General features: G+C 37.9%; 1 protein-coding gene across 1 annotated transcript; it reads right to left on the bottom strand.

Moving 5' to 3' along the window:
* Positions 1 to 838: 838 nt before the first annotated feature.
* pmm1 (phosphomannomutase 1) lies at positions 839 to 13,052 on the bottom strand. Its single transcript, XM_081376902.1, has 8 exons — positions 12,740 to 13,052; positions 9,906 to 10,023; positions 7,881 to 7,957; positions 6,964 to 7,055; positions 6,750 to 6,849; positions 6,553 to 6,628; positions 4,168 to 4,283; positions 839 to 3,084 (listed from the first exon to the last, which is right to left on the bottom strand). The coding sequence occupies exons 1-8, from the start codon at positions 12,821 to 12,823 to the stop codon at positions 2,962 to 2,964; spliced, it is 786 nt and encodes a 261-aa protein (XP_081233028.1). The 5' UTR covers positions 12,824 to 13,052; the 3' UTR covers positions 839 to 2,961.
* Between the last annotated feature and the right edge of the window lie 633 nt (positions 13,053 to 13,685).

Genomic DNA, 13,685 nt, shown 5'->3' with positions numbered 1-13,685 from the left:
TTGTCAATAGTGTATGAATGTATGAAACACAGCAACAAAAGTCATTTTCAAACCAAGCAGAATTCTATTGGTCAATAGAGTTCATTAGTGCCCGCCCACTTTTTCGACAGGGCTGGTTCCGGAAGTATTTTTTCCATTCATTTCTCCCACAGGGATTTTTAAAAAGTCTTTGTTAAAGCATTATAAGCCACGAACCAAGCCAACCAGCTACGAGGTGAATAATAACATTACAAACTTTGATTGGAAGCAAAAAAGGATTTTAAAATCAGACAAAAATACAAAGGTACAAGATATTGTATTATTATATATATATATCCACTAAGTTTATTGCAAAATATGCATATTGAAATATTTTGAGAGTGTAGGACTCAATTACATAAAGAGATATCTTGGTGCTTTATCTTGTTTCGACTCTCTGATTGGTGGAATTGGTGTACAGCATCATGGGAAATGTAGTTTTTTTTTTTCACTATGAATTCCGCTGTTAAACACCAAGTTTAAATAATGTGGACTGACGGTTTCAACAGAAACAAATACTATCATTTAACAATCGTAACTCACAATAAGGCTGTCTTTAAAGGTTTGTAAGTATTATCTTTAAAAACCAATTTCCCTATGAAGAAAATGAATAAAGTTTTTACTTCCAGAACCCGACTGTTGCACTCTATTCGCATTACCAAATGAACCCAAAACGAAAACACTCGCGTGTATCCCAATTGAAATTACTGGATATCGCCCGTGAAAACTTGACGAGCAATGGTAAATGTGCACCCTATGCAATGCAACAAATATTAGATCACTAATAGTTAACTCACTGCTAGATTAGATTTTTCTTTTTCGTTCTAAGTGTGTAAATCTCACGTTATCTCACTATAGGCTACAAACGTGAATATCTCTATTATAATTCATTCATAAATACGCGGGATATCTATCTCAAGAGTCCAGTCTGAGATCACAGAGAGGGAATAATGGAAACACATTCAGCTACAATCACAAACACTCGGACACAACGATAATAAAACTCACTCTGAAATCAACAGTGACAGCAGCAAATAAGATCACGAGACCATCACAAAACTTGAGATAAACATATGGGACAGAATCTATCACTCGTTTCGCCACGAACATGGCGGTCACGTTCACCCTGTCATGCCTCATTAGTGTTTGATTGATATTACACAAAGAGGTTGGTCATTTACAGCAGTGTCAACCTAATGAAGTCCTGAATAACTCAGAAGCATCTTTATATTTATATCTGATAAAGGAACCGAGCTGAAACACTTATGAAACCAACGGCTCTTCCGAGGTCCAAGAAAACCACAGAAACAGAGGTAAAATCAGATATGGACAAATTCCCTTTTAATTCCTGATAATGATATTCTTGTTGGTGCTCTACTGCATTTCATTAGGCTACACGTCGCTCTGTTTGTTGTTAGGATCATAGATATCATATATAAACGCTAGATGTCTTATGGCGCAGTCACTTCCGGCATCATCGTTCAGCCATCTTGTCACAGGCAGGCTTAATGTAAGGTGAATGATCAGCACGCACACAAATCCTCTTATCTCGCTGAAATCTTGACGGATTTACAAACGGTTTGGTTTCTTACAAACGTTATTAACGTGGTTATAATTCCAAATGCTTGAACATGTTAGTTATAATTATTCATATGTATGCAGTGTATGTATGCAGTGTCATAGCTACATCTCTGACGTTTATTATAAACCAAACCTTTTGAAAATCGGTAGAAAATTGAGCAAGTTATGGTTATTTAAACGTATATGCACCATTAAACAAGTGAGCAAGCTGCCTGTGGCATGATGGCCGCCACGTGCGAACATCGACCTCCATTGGCCAGCAGCGCGCACGAGACATCTAGCCTTTATATGATATCTATGGTTAGGATGACCAGTTTTAAAAGATTCAACGCTCGTTAATGTTAGATGGCCAATCAAATCAGGAGGCGGGGCTTAGGCTTACTGGTCGACCGGGAAGCGGGAATTCAAACGCGATGCTTCAGTTTTAACGGTTGAAGAATGTGAGGTAAGATGTAGCTAAATATTTAATATCTGACAACTGTTGTATGACATTTAAACGTTATTTGACCAACAGTAATATTCCGGGATGCAAACTCGACTGCTTTTTGTCAAATTTCGAGTAATGTATAAAATTAAACATGAAATTTTTAGGTAAAAACTATTTTCAACTATTTAAACAATCAGTTTTATTTACAACTTCGAAAAATATTTTTTCCCCGAGTGTTTATATATTATTAATGTAATGCTTAATTGTTAATGTGACGAGATAGGAGTGAATGTGTACATTTAAAAAAAGTTTAAATGCATTATTTCACAATAAATTGTAAATACAATAATTATTTTTCTCTATTAGCTGTAACCCCTTTGAATAGAAGGGACTATTATGTGACAGGGCAAGTTAAAATCAGAAAAAATGTGTGCCTCTACTGAAGGAGGTTTACTAATAAATAAGTTTACTAATACTGATCTCTTATTGGTTAAAAACAGCTCGGTGAGATGGGTTATACTATTGCCGTCAATGTGGTTTACAGCGGTGATATGTTAAAAGTTGCATGTCAATAATCGTAATTTCTGGAGTGACTCCTGCATTCTGTCCGTCATCCGGAGGATTCACCGTATTTGAATGCGTCTGTCACTCCGGAAACTCTGCAGTGTGAACGTGGCCACTGTAAAACACTAATTATTGTAAAAAGTATGGAATCTTTAGACTTAAAATTAATTTTTGAACTTTACAAATCTATAAACATGTACTGATAAGGGTCCATCAGTGATATTTACACACAGTCCCTTGAGTCTGATGACCAGCAGTGGTTTGGGTTTGTCTGAATCTGCTGGCTCTCAGGGTCAGTTCCCAGAGTGGCCAGCAGGGGGCGCATGAGATCAGCACACAGGCAGTCTGGTGTGTGTGTGTGTTTGTGTGTGTCACGCCTCATTGGGTGGAGCGCTGAAGAACATCTCCCTGCAGAGCCGCACTGTTTCTTCAGGGGAGCAGACGGTGAAGCCAATGGTACGAGGGTCCTCGAAGATCTCGTGGTCGTTTCCGCCCTGATCGGGAAACATGTATTAGAAAAAAATGATCAGATACAGTCACTCACTTACGTACAATGTTCCCTCTATTTTTTTCTTGCTCAAGCAAAACCTTTCTCTTATCCTCAGTGAAAACATTCCTTATATCTATCTCATGCATCATGCATTTTATTTGAACCCTGATGCAACTTAGTGATATTAAATTATATTTCTGAAAACAAGAAGTTACTAGATATGAAGCACATAAGCCACCTAATTTTTTTTTTTTTTTACAGTGCTAAGTTAACTGCCATTCTTTAATTTTCATTCATTTTAAAAGGTTATGCAGATCAGTTCAATTCTTTATAATTTAATAAATACTCTAATACTAATAATAAAATATTCTGATAACAAATAGGCCTACAAATTGAATAGCTCATTTGTGAATCACTTTGGATAAAAGAGTCTGCTAAATGAGTAAATGTAAACATAGATAACACGTTAACATAGTAAACGTTAAAATAATATCAGGAAACGGTTTTGTAGTCATCTAAACACCCTTGAGACACACAAAAGCTAAGTGAGCTATTTTGAGATCATGATTCTGAACAACAGACAACTAAACAAACATGTAATTTAACAGAGGTTCTGAAAAAAAATGTGAATAACTGCAGTCTATTTAAAATGTTGAATCTAAATTAATTATTTAAAAAATAATTGGGTTGAAGGAATGATTCAGTGACTCACTCATAAATCCTTCATTGTTACATTAATGGATGAATCAGTGTTTTTGAACAAATCTCTATAATGAATGATTCTATAAATACATTTTTCAACAGTCACTTGCCACCACCTACTGGTGTAACAATGTAATGGATCCAATCATTATTTAAAGTGTCGAGTTACTTTCAATAGTTGATTTACTCAATTTTGTTCAAATCCATAGACATTTATATCTGAACTATGGCAATTAACCAGAACACTGCAATTATGTCTCATTCACTAGAAGACTATCAAATCACTTTCGCCACAAATTTTGTGTCTTCATACACTTTTTCCTGTGTGTGTGTGACATAAGAAGTGCCTGGCCAGCGCAGCTTAAAGGGAACATTGCTAACGTACCAACGATGTTTCATTGCCGAAGAAGTAGATGGCGTCCAATCCCTCCTGCTCCAGGACGTCCAGACAGAGGCGTTTGTCCCAGCCCTCCGGGAACACGTCGAAACTGATCAAACCCCCTGAAAGCGCACAGAAACACACCTGTGATGATCCACACTTATTTCTGCCATTCAAGACTGAAATCACATCATTATTAAAGACAAAGAAGTAAAGAGTGTGTGATTCCTTGACCATCAGATGCTTATCTTTAACAAGAAAGTTGTTAAAGGTGTAGTGAATGATTTCATCCATTTGCAAACATCTACCAGTCTTACTCATTAATTAGATGCCTTCATCACACCAATCACACCAAAACCCCACCCTCCTTACTCATGACAGCCAATCAGATGTCAGCAAAGCTGAATGACAGCTACAGATTGGCTAAATAAGTTCAGGCATCTGCTTTGACTCGGTTGTGTTGTTTATAAAGCATCAACTCTGTTAAGCCTAACATATATGACATATCTAATGGAAGTGTCACATTTGATGCATCAGGCTTTAATGGCTTTTTTTCTATTGAGAATATTAAGGAAAAATCACCTTCATTTTATTCAGAGGCTCAAACTGTCAGGGTTATGTTTGTTTTTGATTCCCTGTTCTGTTTGTCTCCTTGGTTACAAATGAATTAGGTTCCTCGTTTCAGGTGTGTTGTGTTAATTAGTCTGTTAGTTCCTCTTGTTTGCTGGGTATTTAAGCCCTCTGTTTCAGTCTGTTCCTAGTCTTGCATTATTTGAGTTATGTGATATATGGTTGTGTGTTTTCCAGGGTTCCCACGGGTCCTTGAAAGTTTGAAAAAAAAATTCAAGCCCCTGGAAAGTTTTTGAAAATTAACACACATAGATACTTGTCCTTGAATTTGAAATTAACCAAGGTGTGGGAACCATGGTTTTCATGTTTAGTCTTGGATTAAAGTCTCTCTGTCTTCGTGCACTTGATTACAGCCACACCATATCCGTGACACAAACAGAGCAAAACTATACAGTTTTGTGCAGATACTGATATTTATATGGATGAAAAGTCTATGTAAATATCTTATAATGCTTGTAGTGTAAATCAATGAGACCCTTATTATAGTATAACAGACTACTTGCTGTACATAAAATGCATATACATATCATTCGTCACTATCTGCCAATAATATGTCTTAGTAAGATGATATTTAAATGTTAGTTTTATGATCTGTAGTTGTAAAGGATATAATGCAGTGCGTGATTGAGAGATGAATAAACCTTCCTCAAAAGCTTGATGATCATATTTGAGACTAGTGATTTTTCTCTAAAATGATGTCTGGAATCAAGTAAACCGAAGTTTCTAGTTCAGTAAGTGCTCATCCTGAAATATTACTAACAATATCAAAGTTATTCTAATGTTTACTTTATTCAAATCAGTGCAGACTTCCCGTTTGTACAATTCTACTAAAATACCTTTTACTTAAATCTATAAACTGTCAATCAGTCGACAGAAGGGCTGGAGTAAATTGTGTGAAACTGGGTTTTCAGCAAAGATTTGATCATGTCGATCATTTAGAGGCCTTAGAAATATGCGAATCAAATATGACACAGCAGGCTTTAAAGGTCAATCTGTCACAGAGACACACACTTTATGTCTGTTCCTCCAGAAACACTCGTCCAGTTCCTTTAAAGCCACAGTGACGCTCAGCAGAGAAAAAACATCTTGTTACAGAGAGTTTACCCTGAGGCTCATTCTCACAGTAATGACTCGTGTGTGTGTGTGTCTGCAGAGACGTGAACTACGTGACTGTTTGTCCACAGAGTGATTGAGACAGAAAGGACAGAAATCAGCCATTAAAAATTAATGATCATTACACACACACACACACTTGTTAGTGTCCCGTCACTGGACTGCAGCAACATTCCACCACTGACTCAACAGTTGCTAGAGCCACAGCCAATCAGAGGGCTTGATCTCCTCACGCCCCTAGGCCCCTCCCCCTCGGACCCTCTGGCCCCTCCCCCTCACAGTGTCGTCAAACAGAAAAAGAAACAACAAAGCCACTGTGTGCGAAACTGAGCTGCACTTGAGAGGAAAAACTGCTGAAGATTGACTGCAGACGTCAAAGCTAATGCGTCCGTGTGTGTGTGTGTGTGTGTGTGTGTGTGTGTGTGTGTGTATGTTTGACAAACGCACACAGGTTATTGAGTAAACACTCATTTTCTCTCCTGGTTCAGTGGTCTGTAAACACACAAATGCATCCGTTCGCTCTCTCTTATCACCTTTAGCACAGATAACGTGTGAGTGTGTGTGAGTTTTGTCTCCTGTGCAGGTACAAACAGCACGGGTCATTTGTTTTGGGTGGTCAGAGAGCTGGCGATGTCATTTCCTGCTCACCTCTAGTGAACCGCAGGCCTTTTCCAGCAAACTCCTCCTGCAGAGCCGCCACAAACTTCTCTCGAATCTTCTCTCTCTGCGGGACGGGAGAGTTACGATTGATCATAGGAACTAATGTAGTAGTAATGTTAAAGGCACACTATGCACTGAACAGATCAACAACTTTCAGCCGATCGTAGAGAATAAAGTGAGATTACCTTGTCGATTTCCGAGAACTCGATTCGCTCTTCTAGCGTGCAGCTGCGTCCGATGGGGGAGATGTTGATCATGCCGTTACGAAACTCAATGAACGTCCCTCTGAGAGAGAGAGAGAGAGAGAGAGAGATTTGTAATGACATTACAGATCATCATCTCAGGAGTGTGTGTGTGTGATTTTGTGTTTGAGTGTGCGTGTGCGTGTGTGTGTGTTACCGTTTCTTAGGCAGCTTGATGAGCCCCATGTAACTGAGACAGAAGTTGATGAGGTCCTGCAGTAACTCCTCGCCCAGATGATTCTGAATGGCCTGGGAAACAGAGACTTAACTTAGAAGAACAATTTAAGGCTTTTAATGAAAGTTCCAAAAATAATTTAACACTGATGTTTTAACAATACATAAAAATAAAGATTCAGAAAGTCTGATCTGTTGCAACAAAGTATTGTTGGTAAATGTAATCTATTAATAACAAACAACTGCTTTTGGTCAGGGATAAGATTAGTGAGTTATTATACTTTATGATGCTGAACACTATTATCACCTGACTATCTTTGTTTCTGGTTTCTTTTGCAACAAATTATGTGTTTTGGTAAACACTGTTACAAAGACCACAAAGTCCCGTAAAAAAGCCAAGAGTTAAACTGCCCAACTTAAATAAACACTGATCTCTATAATCCTGACCAAATATTTCAATAAAACATCAACATCTAAACCTCTGTTTAAAATTCTCAAAAAGATCTTCTATTTCCAGTTGATTTCAGGCTGTGGCTTTAAGTCAGTTATAGTTGTTGTGTTTCATTTTCTAAGAGTGCAAGCATGATCTTGAACCAACATCACATTGATTCAATGCCATTACCAATGATTTTTGGATGAAATTCATCCAACATTAATTGCGGGTGCAAAAGTGATTTTGATTCAATGCAGTTAACATTGACACATTAACACTGATTTAACATTGTTTCGATCGATGGTTGCTTATATCTGGGGAGTCTCCTTAACTGGACAGTGTGAAGCTGCTTCTGTTTTCCCATCAACATTTAAGATCTCCATGAATGAAATTTAAGACCTTCTATGGTGTTTAAAACATTTCATTGAAGACATTTGAATATATTGCAAGGATCTGCAGACACACACCTGTTTGGAGATGAGTTTGCCGTCTTTGTATTGCACTGTTCCATTTTCGGCAAAGACGTAGTCAAACTTGTGAATGACTGGAGAGAGAATGAACAAAACAACAGAATGAGACGCAATCAAAGCACTCTTATCATCTTATCATCATCCTGCTGACCTTTATCTGTGTTACACAACACACACATCCTCCTGACACAAACACAAAGCTGTTTTCCATTCACAGAGATTTAGTGTTTGTTTGGATTCATTCAAGATAACAGTCCTGTTTTAATGGCCATATCTAATCCGGATTCTGATCTAGATTGTGTGTGAATGCGGATGGATTCTGTTCTGAAGCGTCATGTTCTGATTCAATCACAATCTCACTGATCTCTGTGTTAATCTAATCAGACCTGAACAATCATAATGCCAATGATCAAACGCTAGAAACTGATCGAGACTATTATCTCTAGAAAACTTAAAGAGAAAGTCTAGAATGAAACGAACATCCACAGGTGAGAGAAAACCACTGATGAGGTCTCTTTAATATCTCAACTTTTTCTTCTACATTTTACATTTATGCATTGGGCGGACTATTTTATCCAAAGTGAATTACATTGCGTTTAAAGCAAATGTTTGAATAGTGTCATGCATTCCCTGGGAATCGAACCCTTGACCTTGTGCATTACCAGTGCCACACTGGTAAAGGGAGAGCAAATGCTTGTCTCCTCTACAATTTAAGAAGAAATCTCAAACAATGTCTCAAACTGTGCTCAGAAGTCAGAGACCTCAATATGAAATCCAACACTTCTCATCACAAGTTTACTGGTATTGATTTCATTATTTATTTCGTCCCTTTATTAAGATGGACACAAATTAATTTAATCAATTGTGACCCTGGATCACAAAACCAGTCACAAGTCGCACAGGTGTATTTGTGGCAAAAGCCAAAAATACATTGTATGGGTCAAAATGATCAATTTTTTCTTTTATGCCAAAAATCATTAGGATATTAAGTAAAGATCATGTTCCATAAAGATATTTTGTACATGTCCTAATGTAAACATATAAAACATTTATTTTTGTGAGTGAATGAAGCACAATCACGAACATAAATGGACAAATTTAAAGGCGATTTTCTCAATGTTACGATTTTTTTGCACCCTCAGATTCTAGATTTTCAAATAGTTGCATCTCGGCCAAATATTGTCCTGTCCTAACAAACCATATGTCAATGGAAAGCTTATTTATTCAGCTTTCAGATGATGTATAAATCTCAATTTAAAAAAATTGACCCATGTGTCTGGTTTTGTGGTCCAGGGTCACAATTGGGTACAATTTTATGATTATGGAACTGCTCAGTCCAGGTGGCCTAACATCGTCCGCTCTCGGGTCCAAGAGGCACATCCAAGGAATCCTGCCGACTACGCCAAATTGTGGTGGCAAACAAAGTTCGATCACTGAATAAGAGACAAACATTTCCAATTGTCTTTGATGGGGTGTATTTTCTTGCAAGAAAAGGCCAGCAGTCGTACAGTCACACAGAGTGACACAGAGTGTGACAGTGAAGGGAGGGCATCCTTTCTCCTTTACAGTTTTCACTCCCAGAATTTTATCTTTCTAGGCCAATGATGGTATTTTCAACCATACGTGGAAGGTTCTTAGACTTGTTCATCATATTGTCTCCTTGAGTGGAGGCCCTCCTATCACGACCAACACTCTTTACCATTCCAATACACTTTCAAATTAGAATAAGGTTTGTGTGTGCTCTTTTACTGTCACATGATGGTCACACACATCTTAAAGATAACATTTCTTTCTTCCACAAAATCGACAGCTAAACATCTCAAACTCCCTGCTGTTCCAGACTGAAGGAGTTATTGGATATCAGCTGTTGTGTTTATTTTTTTGTGTTGAGTCAGTGATCTAGTCGAACCAGTTCCTCTACATTCTACATATGATGCAAAACCCAAAACCCATTAAACACATGTGAGGATGATGGTACTTAAGATATTGTGATGAAATGCATCATGAATATCATTCTCTAACCTTCGTCTCCGTCTCCGAGCTGTTCTGCGATCTTGGAATAATCTGAACCCCCCACCACGCCGATCTTCACCTTCTGTTTCAAGGCCTGGAAAAACTCGTCCAGCTCGGGGTCGATCTTCTGCAGACACGACACAACAAACGGTGAAAGGTTTCTGTCGTGACCTCTGAGTCAATTAAACAGTCACAACCAGCTGCTCAACAGGTTTCAGCACATTTGCCTCACAAGTAGACAAACAGACAAAACCCTGCTCTGTATGATATTCTTGATGTTTATGTTTCCAGCGGACGTTTAAAGTGCACGTTAGTCACGGTAATGGCGGTGAGCTGTTTATGGTAGTTCACTTAATAGTGCTCTTCTTTAATGACGGGTTTCGCCATTAAACGAGATCTGTGTTCTTCTGTCAGCGCTGCAGACTGTCACGGTACAGTACACGCTACAATCACCAAATATTGTAGATATTGTAATAATCCATGATTCACAACAGCATGCACTGGGAGGACTGAAATATAAATATTGAATATTAATAGACGTTTTGAAGCTTTGGGAATGTAACAGATTACAGATTACAAGTTACCCTATTGAAATTTAATAAGCAGTGAAACTATTTTAATTACTTTATTAAAGTAATGTAACTGATTACATCTGACTACTTTTCTATGAATGTTTTGAACTGTTAATCTTTTTTAATCATTTAAGCCAGGCAGGGTTAAACTCCAAAAACAGAGACAGCTATATTTATTTATATTTAAGAGAAAACACAATTCTAGATAATTATTTTACCACTGTGTGTGTGTGAAGGGAAAACGTTATACCATATAAGGCCTAATATTGATTTCTCACAAACAGAACAAATGCTTTTTAATAGTTGGAAAACATATTTTGAACTGTGTGGCAAATACAAACAAGACAGCCATTCAGCCAATCAAAAGTATCGCTTTACTAAACATCCTTTAAATGGCAGGAGACATCGTGCAACATTTATGAGCTTTTTCCTGTAACTTTCATGGACATTCACAGCTGAAACACTGCTGGCTGTCAGGTGTGAAGACCTTTCATGTGTTAATGCTTGAAGAAAATCCTGAGACCTTCACACTTGTATTTACGACTTTGTGAAGCCGTTCATGTGCGTTCAACTCGTATACATTGAATGCACCAAAACAATCAATTATTGGTTGATACTATATTTTTTTTTCAATCTGCCAGGCCAGCAACCAATCAAACGACTCAACTGTAATGGTGAGGGAAATATTTAAAAAGAAACCAATCAAATCATTCACCTTTAGGGATTTTGGAGGGATATATTTTAAATGTAACCAATGAAGTCACATTGCTATAAGGGTTTTGGGTGGGATACATTTCAAGTTTACCAATGAAATTACTCTTGAGGAAAAGTCTGGTTGGGGTGGGTTTTGCCTCATAGCAGCCAATCCAGTGGGAAAGAAGACATTTTGAAGAATGTTGGTTACCAATGGGCTGGTCCCACTGACTTCCATAGTATTGTTTTTCCGTACCATGCAAGTAAATGGGGACCAGCCACTGTTTGATTGCCAACATTCATCAAAATATCTTCTTTTGTGTTCAACAAAAGAAAGAAATTCATACAGGTTTAAAACAACTTAAGTTGGAAAGTAGGTAAATGATTAGGCCTACAGGATTTTTGTTTTTGGATCCTATCCCTTTAAGATGATTGATCAACGCGGAGCGAAGATTGTCACAAAGGTGTGAATGTCGAATCATGAATAAAAATCGTTAAGGGGATTACTTGCCAAGGCAACAACTGGCTGTTGCACTTAGCATATTGGTACCTTTTCGGCAGTATACGGTGGTGGTATTTCCCATATCTGGTCAGTTATATTGATTCGTCCGAAATTCTGCGGTGTATGGGGAGTTTAATGGTCCATCTTTACATGCTACGTTCTGTGGACATAAGCGCATGCTTTAAAGTAGGAAGGGTTTTGACAGACTGACTTTGTTCATCAAATTATTCCAAAGACAACGTTCGTTCGGTCGTTTTTTTTTTTTTTTTTTTTTTTACTTTATGGTAGTTATCGTTATCGGTCCCTAACCCTAATAAGGTGTCCGTGACTTTGAACGTGCCTTCGTTGTAGCATAGCTTTTTGTGTGTGACATAATCTAATAATCTGTGTTATTATTTTTTTTATTTTTTTTTTAAGTTTTATTTTTCATGTTTCCAGAAGTTCGAGGAACAGCTTTCTGTGTCACTGAAGAGGAAATGACATGGACAGCGGAGGACATATGATGACACTGATACCATACTAAATTCATCTCAATGAAAATAAACACTACATGAGCAGAACGGCATGTTAAGTGGCAGATTTCACTAGCCGACTCATGCAACGGAACGCCGACGGTACGCAACGTTAATCCAACAAACAGAATGTTCGCCGTACATATATAATTCTGTTGGCAATAATGTTGACGAACCAATTACTAACGTTCTAAGAATGGAACGCTGTAAGGATTTTTTTAAACCATGAACTAACATTTCCATAGCGTTGCATGGAAAACCACTATGTATAGCCTACGTGCAGAACGAGTGTGCCATAATGCAAACGCACATTAACACACTCGTTCATCAATAACACGCGCGCGCGCGCGCACACACACACACACAAACGAGCCAAGCTTCAGGCACACGCAGATCAGGGCTGGAAATAGAAACATTATGTTACATAACTGAGATTGTTACTCTCACAACAGCTGAGAAGACGCGTCTTTTATAACCCTTTAATTGTTATGTATAATCTAACGCTTAATATCGCAACTATCACGTGGGTTTAAAAAATGTATCCTATATAATGTAAACACATACCTCTCTGGGGGGTGTAAGCGTTCCGTCCACATCAAACAGGCACAAAACCTTTCGACATGCGGCTACACGAGACTTTATATCCATTTCTTCTTGTCCAGCAATAGATATTTAAAAAAAGAATAATAATAAAAAATAAGACAATTAAAAATATACAGAAAAGACTCTAAACGACTCAAGATGAGTTAATGCATAAGAATATAATGAGACAGTCTCTCTTCTTTCTTGAAGCCGAAAGATAAAGAAGTCAATACTGGTGAGTATTATTCATTTGGATTCAAGTACTGCAGGCTACATGATGATCACTGCTGAGTGTGAATGAATCCGCACATGTGGTTCCTTCTGCAGCGCTATGCGCCCTGGGGAGCCAATCAAATGCGCGGAATCTGGTCACGTGCGTTAAGGGGGCGTTCCCGCGCTGAGAGACGAGGACATGGAACTCGGAAAGCGTCACGTAACAAGAACAGTCGAACCCGGAGATAGTTCGACCTTTTACCTAGTAGGCCTACTTCATATCTCACAATTACACATGATCATAACAACAACAACAACAACAGCAGCAGCAGCAGCAGCATAACAGAAAATCAAGAAAATAAATAATTAAGCATAAAACGTTTTAATCAATTTTACTCTTAAAACGTAAAATGCAATGATAGGGTAATGAAAAGCAATGTGCATTGCAAATTACATCGACATAAAATACACTGAATGTTAGAAGTGCAAAATGAATTAGGCTACAGGCTGGATGAGTTGTTTCGGTTTCACCTCTAGGGGGCAGATCGAGTGAAACTGTCAACATTCCTGCAATTTATTGCACAATTAAAATACTAAATATAAAACAGCAAAAGCGTGTCATCCCAAAGGACGTGCTGAGTTCAGTGATGCAATGCAGAAACAAATCTGCTCAGAACACACATGGAAGGGAGTTTTTGGTTTCGTTTCACACTGT

The sequence above is a fragment of the Scardinius erythrophthalmus genome (genome assembly GCF_964197995.2).
Source record: "Scardinius erythrophthalmus genome assembly, chromosome: 1".
NCBI classification, from domain to species: Eukaryota; Metazoa; Chordata; class Actinopteri; order Cypriniformes; family Leuciscidae; genus Scardinius; species Scardinius erythrophthalmus.
This window is presented reverse-complemented; position numbering and strand designations above follow the sequence as displayed.

Excerpts from the sequence above, each read along its gene's own strand:
- pmm1 (XM_081376902.1), bottom strand. The coding sequence starts at position 12,823 with ATGGATATAAAGTCTCGTGTAGCCGCATGTCGAAAGGTTTTGTGCCTG. Across the intron at positions 10,024-12,739 it reads CGCTTACACCCCCCAGAGAG|AAGATCGACCCCGAGCTGGA; the intron begins GTATGTGTTTAC and ends TCGTGTCTGCAG. Across the intron at positions 6,850-6,963 it reads ATCAAGCTGCCTAAGAAACG|AGGGACGTTCATTGAGTTTC; the intron begins GTAACACACACA and ends TCTCTCTCTCAG.